Raw genomic sequence first — 12,123 nt, 5'->3', positions numbered from 1 at the left:
TGAGAGCCCAGGGAGCAGAGATGCGGCCTTGTCTGGGGAGGTCGTGGTGCCAGGAAGGACACAGTTGTGAGCCATAAGCCATCCCTGAGGGTGTCAGGAGCTGGTGGAAGGGAGAAGGTCCCAAGGGCCAGGCGGGAGGACACTCAGGAGTGAGGAGGGACGGCATTCTGGGCTCGGGGCAGCGCCACAGCACAGGTGTGGAGGGGGGCTGACCCGCCCACAGTGGATCAGGTTGGAGACATTTGTGCGGGGGCCACTGAGACTTCCCAGAAGAGGCAGCCCCCACCCTTTCACGGGGGATTCCACTGCAAGCGTCTTAGGAAAGGAACGCAGGGACAGTCCAAAGAGAACAGAGCCAGGCCTGTCCCAACCTGGGCTGGGGCCACCAGTGCATGAGGCAGGCAGGGAGGAGTGCAGAGGTGGCACTTGTGCATTAGTGTCCTAGGGCTGCCATCACACAGTACCACAGACCAAGTGGCTTCAACAACAGACATTTATTTTCCCACACTCTGAGGCCAGACGTCTGAGAGCCCGGTGCCAGCAGGGTTGCTTTCTTCTGAGCCCTCTCTCCTTGGTCTGCAGACGGCCACTTTCCACCCGTGTCTTCACGTGCTCTTCCTTCTGTGTGTGTCGGTGTCCGTATTTCCTCTTCATATCAGATTAGGGTCCACCCTAATTTTAACTGATTGCCTCTTTAAAGACCCTATTTCCAAATAAGGTCACATTCTGCGGTACTGGGTTAAGGACCCCAACATATGAATTTTGGAGGAACACAGTTCAGCCCATAGCAGATTGGAAGGCACTTGAGATGCTGCAACTCCCACTGCCATCTTCAGATGGGCCAAGTTAAGCCCAAAGATGCCAGCACCTCCTCCAGGAAGCCCTCCAGGTAACCACTTGAGTCTTTAGCCCCCTGAGCCCTGGGTTCCCTCTGTGAAGTGAGTTCATAAGAGTCCCAGCTCAAGCCCTAGCAGCACCCAGCCTGCTGGTGGCCATTCCTCCCAGCTCTATCTGGCCAGGCCACCTCCCATCCCATGTGTCCCCAGTAGTCAGAGATGAGAGAAGACAGGGAATACACACAACTCAAGAGACAGAGCTAGGGGCCCAAGGTGGCTGCCCAGGACTCAGTGACCTGCCCATGACCACACAGTTGGCAAGAGCAGCCAGGACTGTGTCCCAGGTCTCTGGCTCTCAGGACTGGGTCTTCCCATGGGGCCGGTCCTGGCAGACACCAGGGACTTTTAGATCTGACCCCCTGCCCGCCAGCTCACAGGGCATGTCAGGGTCTCGGGACTTCCAATTATGGGTCACCTGCATTCAAGACACAGGCGCCTGAAAAGCTGGTGGTGCCCAGGGCCTGGAGGACTGCTCCTGGAGTTCCCCCCAGTTCCATTTGCACCCCATGCTCACCCAAGCCTATGCCCACTTTTCAGCATGAGGTTACAATGTTTCTTTCATTCTATTTCCATGTTTTTCCCCAACTTTCTCAGTTAAATCCCTTTGGAAAAGTCCCAGCCTTGTCTCAGAAGAGATTGGGGCACAGGGCTAGTCTGGGGGCTCAGGAGAAGGCAGAGCACGGGGGCCTTGGAGGGAGAGGCATAGCCAGCCTCATACAAACAGAGCATGACCCAGCTCTGGATGACCTTGGAGAGGTACTTCTGTCCCTGAGCCTCAGTTTGCTCCTCCATAAAATTAGGTTGTTGGGCTCGAATAGGTTCACCTTGGCTGAGGACTTGACTCGCAGGTCGGGAAGGGCAGGGAGAAGGACCCTCATCACCAGATGCTCTCCAGACCTCGGGGTTCCTGGGAAGCCAGGCTGTCACATCCGGAATGAGGATGCCAGAGGCGTTAAATTCCGCGTGCACAGCTGCCCGGTCCAGGCTGAAGCGCAGCAAAGGAGCAGGAAACCTGGGTTCCACGCTCTGCTCCTGGCTGGCGGCGCGCAGGTGGCAGTCCTCGCTCTGCGCGCATATTGCCAAGTTTAAGTGGCCACCTCCGAAGCGCCTCTGGCGGTGACGTCCGTTCTCTCAGTGACCCCAACGACACCAGGGGGAGCCGCAGGATGATTCCGGGAGCGGGACCTCTGGAAAGGGGCGTGGCTTCCAGAGGCGGGGCTTCTCTGGCACCGCCCCCTGCGAATGCGGCCGTGCGTGCTCAGGCAGGGGCGGGGGTGGTCCGGCCAGGCTGGAGGTGAGCAGGCCGGTCGGGCTGGCCGGGCGGTGCCGGGTGGGTGCCGCCTCCTGTCTACTCTCCCACCCCCGCTCAAGGGCACGGCGGGGTGCTGGGACCTCCGCCTGGGTCACCGCCTCCGGAGCTGCCCTTTGAGATGGAGCGCTCCGCTCCGTGTGGCGTCGCTGGTAGCTGTGGGACCCTGGGGCAAGTCGTGTTTAAATGGGTGGAGTAACGCCCGCCTCCGAGGTCTCGCCCACCCACACTGCCCGCGTGCGCGGCCCCCTCGCCCCACATCCCGCGTGTCGGCAGCGCCTCCTGTCCCGGTTCCCATTCCCACGCCCCTCCCTGGTCCTGGCCTCTGCCTCCCTGGCTCCCTCCCGGCTCCCGGCTCCGGCTCCCGGACGTGACTGGCTGGAGGAGGACCGCCCACAGAGGAGGGCCCACGGGGACATCCAGGGCCCGTGTCCCCGGCCCACAGGGCCCACAGGTTTAAAATTAAAGCAGGCTGCCAGGCAAACTTCCGCACCTCTCCTCTCACCTCTCCCGCATTTTGGGAGCGGGGGCTAATTTTAGAAGGAAGGCAGGTTGGAGAAAGTGCCTTATTCATCCTGGAGGTTAGCAAGGCATCCAGAAAGAACAGCAGTTTGTTGAGCTAACACGTACGGAGTAAACCCGCACAGCGCCCACGCCTCCCCACACCCGCTTCCTCTGGCAGGCCAAGCGCAGGGACCGGGCTGGGAAGGAGCCTGACACACCTGGGGAAGGGTCTGGGCCACAGTCAGGTTTCTGCCCCCAGGCCAGCCCTGAGCAGGCAGCAGGGATCCCCTCGAGCAGTGGCATATAGCCCAGAGACAGTTGATGGGCCCCACGGAGGGACAGGACCCTCACGTGGGGCAGGAGGGGATGCCTGCCCACCCAGCCTTCCCTGTGGGCTCTGTGGCCAGCTTGGTGGCTTCCCAGCCTCAGGGATCCCTTCGTAGCCCTGGCCAAGACTAGCCTTGGGCACCTCACTTTGCACCTTGGTTTCCCCATTTATAAAATGGGACTTTTGCAAGTATTTAATGAGATCCAACATGGAATAGGGCACCCCACCCCATGAACCATCCCTGTGCCCTACTGCACCCAGGGTAGGGAGTAACAGGAAGGATTCCTGCCCTCAGGGTCCAGCTTTGGCCCCAGGGAAGGTGGGGAGGCCATTGTAGGAGGCTGCTCCTGCCTTGGGCAGCCTTGGCTGAGGCCGAGCAGAGAGGGTCCCTGGACAGAAGCACCAGAGGAATGAAAGTCACAGCCACTGGGCAGACCCACCTCTGGAGAATGGGCCCATCTCAGCCCTGCCCAGCCTACCACTCTCCATCCCCAACCCCAGTGCCAACACCCACATCGTCACCCACTTGGCATTCTGGACTGGTCAGCCTGGGTTCCAAGCTGAATCCCTTTCCCAGAAGGCCACTGGCCGAACCAAAATTGTCATCAGGCCCTCGAGTCCCCGCTGGTCACCAGGAAGTGCCTTTATTTCTGCTTCAAACCACAGAGCAAGAGGGGTCTGATCCAGACCTGGGCCGTGGACAGGAAAGGGCAGGGCTGCAGGTCTGCCAGACCCAGTGACACAGGAAGCAGCTGCTGGCTCTGCCCTCTGGGTGTCCGGGCAGGCGGGCCCTCTCTGTGCATCAGCCCCACCATCCTGGGGCTGAGGCCCTCTCGGCAGTCAGAGAGCAGAGCCTGGCCATGTCCTTGTCCTCTCACTGGGCCAGGGGTGCCTGGTCCTCAGGGCTGGCACACTCGCAGCCAGCATCATCGGCAGCCTTCCCTGATGCTCCCCGTGGACTCGGAGAGGGGGCTGCGGAAACATAAGGGCCTTCATGTTGGTGGGGGGCTACATCCTGTGCAGATCCCAGGGGTCCCAAGTGAGCCTTTGCCAGGCATAGGGCTGGGTGGGCCACAACATCCCCCTTGGGGATGAGAAGGGGTGGGGGTGCTGCTCCAGGGAGGGAGGGTGAGGCTGGGCTCCAGGAGCAGGAGAGTACAGCGGGTAGCACAGTGAAGGGTGGTCCAGGACAGACCGAGGGACCTCCCCAGAGCCCAAGTCCCAGTGCTTATCCAAGGAGGGGTCCTCAGTGGTGTTCTGGGCCCTGGGAAGAAACTGACAAGAGGTTAAGGGGGCTTTGGACATAAATGCGGGTTATGGGCATGGACAGACCCCTCTGGGCCTGAACTGCAGGGGGTGCTGGCCAGTAAGGCTGCTGCCCTGGGGGCTGAGCTCTGGGGACAGGGAGAGGGCAGGTGGGGTGCTGAGCAGCCCCAGCTGTGGCTGACCTCACCAGGGGACAGACTCCCCCAGGGTCCTCAGGGGACAACAAAACCTCCCAGGGCACAGCTCATGCCCTCTTCCCAGCCCCCAGTGCCCCCAGAGCCCTCCACAGAGATCCCCCTGCCCTGCCTGCTGTCTCCCCTCACCTTGGGCCTGGCCCTGGCTGACCTGACTCCTGCCCTCACAGTCCTCCTCCTAGAAGCTTCAGACTTTAAACACGACACCTGCAGCTGGGACAGGAGCTGCCACGGGAGGGCCCATCCCCACACCACGCACACCTGCGCCCTCCCCCCCTGCAGGCCCTAGTGGCCAATGCACACTGGGAGGAAGCCAGGTGGGGTGGGGTGAGGACGTGCAGCCATTCATTCCACAGGCAGCCACCGCCCCCTCCCTGCGCCAGGCCTGGGGCCACAAGAAGAGAAGAGGGACCTCATGTGCAGGTGGGAGGTGGGCTGATGACAGGGAGGGGGTCAAGGCAGTGCTGAGGCACCCAGGCAGAGGTTCAAAGGGCCGTGGATGGGTAGGGTGTGGGCAGGGGGTCAAAGGCCCTGCTTCTGGCCCTGGCCACCTCCAGCTCCAGATCCTCCGCACTCACCAGCAGCAGCCCGGCTCTGAGCAGCCCCCCGCTGAGCACCCTCTGGGGGCCAGCGCAGCTCCCCGCTCTCCACAGCACCCGCCTCGCTGGGCTCCACCACGATGGAAGGCAGCCTCTGGCCCAGCCGAGGCCGAGGGCCCTTCTCCCGGGTGCCCACCACAGCCTGCAGGAAGGATGGGTGGGAGTCAGGCCCGGGGTCCCTGCTCTCTCCCACTCCTGTCCTGTACCCTGCCCCACCAGGAGGGTCAGGGCTCCTCCCTGGGGTGAGTGTGTGTGTGTGTGTATGTGTGTGTTTGCCCACACATATCCCCATCCCAGAGAGGGCTCCAAGCCTCTCCCCCAATCCTAACACTGGGGGGGGGGACTTGGCCCCTGGGGTCTCAGCTCTCCCTGGGGGAACCATAGGACCCACCTGGGCTTAGACCCCATGATCCCATTTCACATATGGAGTCTAAGGCTGGAGAGGCCAAGGTCATACCAGAAGTGAGCGCAGGGCTCCCCGCACCCCCGTCCCCTTCCCCCCCATACCTGGAGTTCTGCTCAGCCCCTTCCTGGGGTCTTCCCTGCTGGGCCCCTGGCCTCCTCTCTCTGGAGAAGCTGGGAAGGTGTTGCCATGGCAACCTGAGCTGGCTCTGGGTTGCTCTGGCTCATTGTTCAGTGCCCACAGGAGCATGCGGGGGCTGCCTCCCCAAGGCCCCCCAGGTGCCTTCAGCATCTCCACCTTCCATTCCAGGCCTCGGAGGTGCAGTGCTACCATGCAGATCTCTGTCCTTCAGTGTCCCCAGTGTCCTTTACTTGCCTGCACCATCCCACCTCCATGTCTTTGCTCAGGCAGAGCCCCCTTCCTTAAGCTCCCTGCCTCCACCTCTGTCACCGAGAAGGACAGCTGTTTGGTGCGTGTCTACCTTCCGCCAAGGGCACAAGAGCCTCAAGAAAGGGCAAACGCAGGACTTTGCTGAATAGCCCTCGGACCACCAAGGCAGGACCCTCTGAATGGTGTGTTTTGATGTGTGTTCCTGGGCTGCACCCCAGACTGTCCTTTAACCAAGAGTTGCAGGTGGCCCTGAGTGTGAAAACAGGTGTCACTGGACTGGGACATCTGTGGAATGAAGGAGCAGATGGGCCTCAGACAGCAGCAGAGTCGGGACCCCAGCCCTGCCTCCAAGCCTGGACCCTCTGGGGGACCCACTGCTCATGATAGCACTGTCAGTCCAGGGGCTCCTTCCCCATCCTGGAACCCCTCCCCACCTGCCATTCTCTTTCCCGCCCCCTACCAGGGGCACTCCTCTGCCCAGTGTGCCCATGGGTGAGGGAGGCCCAGGCCAGCAGAGCTTGGCAGCTGAGGCCTGGCGCTCACTTCTCTACCTGCCAGGGAGGCTGTGTCTGCAACCCCAGGTTCCAGACTGGCCCCTGTGTGACTCTGAGCTGGTCGCCCCTCTCTGGCTCCACTGCTCCCCAACAATGAGAATGGCTTGACTCTAGAACTCAGAATATCAAGGCTGCAACCCTCACGTAGGGACCTTAATTTTTAGCTTCATTGACAACCCACCCCCTGGAAAACTGGAGCTGGGAGCAGGGAACCCTGGCATTGCCTCACCCAGCAGAGAGCGAAGTGTGACTTAGGGAACAATCCCTAGAGTCCCCAGGTCAGGGGTTGCTAAGTAAGCCAGGAAGCTCACCTTCAATTGCTTCATCCATTAGACTTTTATAAAACAGCAACCGCCTCCCCCTCCCAGGTGGGTAAAGTGAGGCCAACAGTGAGGCAAGGCATGCCCTGAGTCATGGGCCAGGGTTTGAAGCTGGCTTCTCCCTGTCCCCTCAGGACCCCAACCACATACCTCCCCTGCAGGGCCTCTGGCTCCCTCAGCAGGGCTTGGCTCTGCCCGGGCAGCGGCGGCGGGCTGGGAGGTGCTCATGCTGCTGCGGCTGCGCGGGAACAGGGAGCAGGAATTCGGAGTCCGCTAGGGCTGGATGCTGGTTCTAGAGCCTTCAGGCCCCTCAGCCCAGCCCACCCCACCCAGGCCCAGTGCCCACCACTCCAGCTAGACCTCTATCATGGCTGCTCCCTGCCTGAGGCTGCCCCAGAAGAGGCACTGGATGGCCACCACACAATGTGCCAGGGCTGCAGGGGGCACGGGCAGGAGGGGAGAGGCTTACCCAGCCTTGAGACCCAGGAAGGCTGCCAGGAGGAAGGGCTGCTGACCTGAGGCCCGAGGGATGAGCCGGAGGAAGCCAGGCCAGCTGGGAGGAGACAGGTGTGTGTTGAGGCAGGGAACAGCCAGGGAAGGGCACAGAGGGTCCAAGTGACCCAAACGGCTTTCTCAGACAGGAGGTGGGGAGTAGCAGGGGTAGTCAGCCAGAGGCCAAGACGCCCAATTCCTCCCCAAGAGCACACACCCCGCACACACCCGGGGCCAGGCCTCAGCACCCGCAGCTGGAGAGGAACTGACTCACTGCCTGCCCGGGGCTGTGCCCCCTCAGGCTGGGTACAGGGGGGAGGGAGCCTGGCCAGAGCTCCCACAGCAAGGACTCAAAGAGAGTCCCTGCCAGGAGTCACGGGCACCAGCCTCAGACTCCCCACCTGCACTCCATCCAGGTGGGCCCTTGGGCCACGTCCAGGCCAGAGGCAGGAACGGGGGTGAGGTGTGGCAGGCAGAGATCTAACTTCAGCGGCTGGCAGCAGCAGGGGCCACAGGCCAGGGGCAGGGGTGCGGGAAGGGGGCTGGGCAGGAGGATAGCAGTGAGAGCAGGATGGAATGGCTGCGGTGCCCTGTGGGGGTCGTGGAGGATGGTCCTGGGAGCAGCCAGCAAGCGCGGAGGGCTGCTCTTCTGGGAAACAAGGTTTCTTTTACCAAACACCCAGTTCAGGTCCCACCCAGGCCCAGGGAAGGCAAGGAAGGGCACATGCCGCTGTAGGTATCTCCTGTCAGCAGGCAGCCACACATACCCACCGGCTCCACCCGCCCCCAGAGCCTGTGAAATGCCCAGGCCACCAGCGGCCCCCTGGGCTGCCCCTCAGTCAAGCCCCTCCTAGAACCCGTCTCAGGACCCGGAATCTAGGCTAGAGTGGGGGGGGGGTGCAGCCAGGTCAGAGCCCCAGAGAGTGGACTCAGAGCCCCAGACGGATGTGGCAAAGAGATGGAGGGAGAGGCAGGAGAAACCGCTGGCCACAGGGACAGGCGAGGGGGAGATGGAGCTGGAGACAGAGAGAGGAGAGGGACAGTCAAAGAGAGAAGACAGAAACAGACCCAGAGATGACAGAGCAGGGAGGGGGAGGAATGATGGTAGAGCCAGATGGTAGAGCCGGCACCTTGAGCAAGCCCGCGGGGCAGAGAGCAAGAGCGGGAGGGTCCAGTGCCAGCGGGGGCACTGGCACATGGAGGCTCCCACCACCCACACATCTGGCGGCTCCCAGGTGTGTGAGGCCAGGTACGGCCGCCACCGCCCCCGCAGGCACTGCTGGTGCTCAGAGCACGGCGTCCCCAGCCAGGGGCTCAGCGAGGACCCCACGCCCTCCCCTTCCCCAGGGCGCTCCCCCTCAAAACTCCCCCGTCCCCCTCCTCCCCTCCGGCCCACCTGCACCTGACCCCCAGGGCGCGCTGGGGACGCTCCGCCGGCGGGGCAAGGGTGGAGAGGCGGCGACCCTGCGTCTCACCCGCACTCACCGCCCGCGCTGGACCTGGCGCCGGCGGCGCTCGCCTCGCGGTGCTTGCCCGCTCGCGCCGCCCCGCGTCCCGCCCCCGCGCTCGCTCTCCGGCCTCCCGCTCACACTCACGCCCTCTGCCGTGGCCGCCCCCGCTCTCCCAGCGCCAGCCCCCAGGTAGGACCCGGCCTCATCTTCCTTTGACGCCATCCCAGCCCCCAAGACATGACTCTGGCAACTTGAGATCCTGAGCCTCATGATTGGGGTTCAGGAATTCAGGGTGCAGAATTCCCTGGGGCCAGGTACATAGAAAGAGGACTCTCTCCAATTGGGTCTATAGAAGGTAGGGGTGAAAACCAAAACCCCAAAGTGGATGGGCCCCAGGAGGAGCAGTCACCCCACAGCACCCCTCTAATCTCATCCCGAGTCTCACTCCCCAAAAAGACCAAAACAGCGCTGGGACAATCTGTCTCATTCAGTCCAATGTACAGGCCTGACACTTGAGGCCAAGGTGCATATTCTCTGACCCACATAATCCCCAGCCTCCCATCATGAGGCATCCACCACCGATTATCCAACATCCAACTGGCCCGGTCCAGCCACTATCTGCCATCTGCATGGATTAATCTATTTCTGCCACCCAACCACCATCTGCCATCCTTCATCCATCATCAGTAACCCAACATGCATCCTGTCCACAATCCACCATCTACCTTCCACCATTCAACCACTGTCCAGCATTCAACACCCTTTAACCATCCATCAGCAGTCACCATCCCCTATCCAACCACCACCATCCACCATGCATTCATCCATCATTTGCCAAGTGTCAGTATACCACAAAACACCCATCAGTCCACATTCATTCACCATCCACCCACTGCCTATCCACCCACCACTCATTATGTAGCAGCTTTCCATTAAATATTTAACAACTGTCTATCCATCCGCCATTTATATATTCATCCACCACATATCTAATTGTCAATCACCAGTGTACCATCTGTTTGCTATCCATTTATCCTGACTTGTCCATTAGCCTCCATCCAATCAGCCACAATTCATCCATCTACTATTCAGTCATCAGTCATTCACCATCCACTAGCCATTCATATTTCTATGAACTACAACTCTCCATCCATCTATCCATCCACCAACCATCTACCATCTCTTATCCCTATCCACCACATGTCTTTCCATTCATTGTCCATCTCACAATGTCCTCTATCCATCCAGCCATAATTCACTATTCATCCAAAATCCATCCAAGTACCATCTATCACCCATCCACATTAATCTATTCTAGAAAACATTATTGACAGCCTTCTATGTGCCAAACATTGTTCTGGTGCTGGGGACAGAGTAGAGAGACAGGAGTAAGCATTCATCCACCATTATCCATCCACCATCAAAATCTACTCACCATCCATCCATTCACTATTTGTGCATCGTCCTGCATCCATTATTCACCAACCATTCAACATCCATCTTCATTCATTATCCATTCACTCTTCACTTGCTATCTATCCACTTCCTCCATGTGTACATTAGAACACCCATTTACCATACACCACTCACCACCTTTCATCCATTTACCATCTCTCCATCTACTGTCCACCATCCACCTTTCATCAGTTTTCCAAAATGTTGCCATCTACTATTTAAGCTTCACCATCCATCTATCACCTAATCATCACCTATCCCTCCAGAATCCATCATTTGTTATCTATCCACTATCCAGCCACCTTCCATCTATACTTCCACAATACACAGCCCATTATTCATCCAGCCAGCAACCATTCATTTATTTGCCATCTATTGCTGATCTATGCACCATAAGGCCACCATTTACTTGTCCACCACTCATAATCCACCCATTAATCATATATCCATTAATATTTCTCTACCATCTACCCATCCATTCCTTGTGAATAGATCCATTACAATCATCCACTTACTATTTATCCACCATCCACCTCTACTTCCACATTTCATCCACCCACCAAGCATCCACCATCCACCACCTATTACCTGCAAGTCATATCCACTATCTATTCGTTCATTCAGTATCCATCAATTTAGCATCCACATCCATCCATATCCATCTATCAAACTACAATCTATTTATCTACTCATCATCACTTAATCAACCACCACTATTAATACATAGATGCATCCACCATCTTCCATCCATTCACCATCTGGCACCACCCTCTACCATGCTTCCAGAACTTCTTCCAGAGCCATTATCCACACATCCATCCACCCCCCACATACTCACATTATTCACATACCCATCCAGTCATTCATCCCTCACCAATATCCAGCTACCTAGTCATTCTCCCATTCCTGACTCTTCCATGTATTCAGCTATGATCCTGATGTTGTATTCCTGTGTTATCCACACACATAAACATCAGTCGACCATTCTCACTTCCATCTCTCCACCACCCATCCTCGTCACCCACCCATCCATCTTCTCACCATTACTTTGTCCATTCATTCATAAATTAAATATTCTTCTATCAATAAGTATTAATATCAAACATTTATTACTCAGTGTTAGGGCTGGATTCTGGGATCATTGAGATGAATGAGACCCAATCCAAACTCACGGTCTGATGATCCAAAACGGGAAACAAGTCAGACAGAGAAGTGTCAGGGTAAAAATGTATGTTGTGTTGAAATTTTGGTGCCTGCATCTCCTGGACATGGGATGGATGGAGCTCTTTGCACAAGTTCCCCTGGAAGAGGAGGGGGGGGGGACCACAGCAGGGGCAGCAGAGGCCTGATTTGGACACTGCGGCTGCAGTGGGAGACCTGTGGGTGAAGAAAGAGGTGAGACTAGAAAAAGGAAGTGGCAGAGATCATGCAAGGCTGGGGATGCCCGGCTGAGGGATCGGTCTCTGATGTGGGGACAGCAGGGATCTCTGGGAGGGTTTTAGGCAGGAAAAGACCCCAGTCAGGTAAGTTCTGAGAAGCCCCCTCCCCCCATACACGCACACACATTTATTTCTCCATGCAAGAGAAAAGGACCAGAAGGACAGGGCCTTGCCTTAGGGTCAGACACCTGGCATCCTGGTCGCTGTGGCTGCAACTGCACCATCTGGATACCCAGACACTCTTACAACAGCAGCGTCAGTGCTGGCATGCTCCCCTTCTGTGGCCCTATCCTCCAAAAGGCCACCCCACCTCCTTGCCACTTGGGCAGGAATTGCTTTCCCTACTTGTTGATGCAGGTGTTAACTGTCACCTAAGGTGCCAGTTGTCATCCAAGGTGTTAGCTGAGGCGTCTCACAGCTCCTGGGGATCACTCCTAATAGGGCTCTTGGGAAGTGCTCAGTGCCCTTGAGGCAGGAAGCTGTGATGGCTGAGGGCAGGGAGCATCTTTAAAGACACGCCCAG

At 58.5% G+C, this 12,123-nt stretch overlaps 1 protein-coding gene across 1 annotated transcript; it reads right to left on the bottom strand.

Moving 5' to 3' along the window:
* Nucleotides 1–3,911: 3,911 nt before the first annotated feature.
* On the bottom strand, nt 3,912–6,991 carry LBHD2 (LBH domain containing 2). The gene is made up of 3 exons (XM_069465356.1): nt 6,914–6,991; nt 5,076–5,238; nt 3,912–4,009 (listed from the first exon to the last, which is right to left on the bottom strand). The coding sequence occupies exons 1-3, from the start codon at nt 6,989–6,991 to the stop codon at nt 3,912–3,914; spliced, it is 339 nt and encodes a 112-aa protein (XP_069321457.1).
* Nucleotides 6,992–12,123: the final 5,132 nt, after the last annotated feature.

This window comes from Eulemur rufifrons, chromosome 2 (genome assembly GCF_041146395.1).
Source record: "Eulemur rufifrons isolate Redbay chromosome 2, OSU_ERuf_1, whole genome shotgun sequence".
Taxonomy (NCBI): Eukaryota; Metazoa; Chordata; class Mammalia; order Primates; family Lemuridae; genus Eulemur; species Eulemur rufifrons.
The sequence above is the reverse complement of the archived record's forward strand: the minus strand, read 5'-3'. Positions and strand labels throughout refer to the sequence as shown.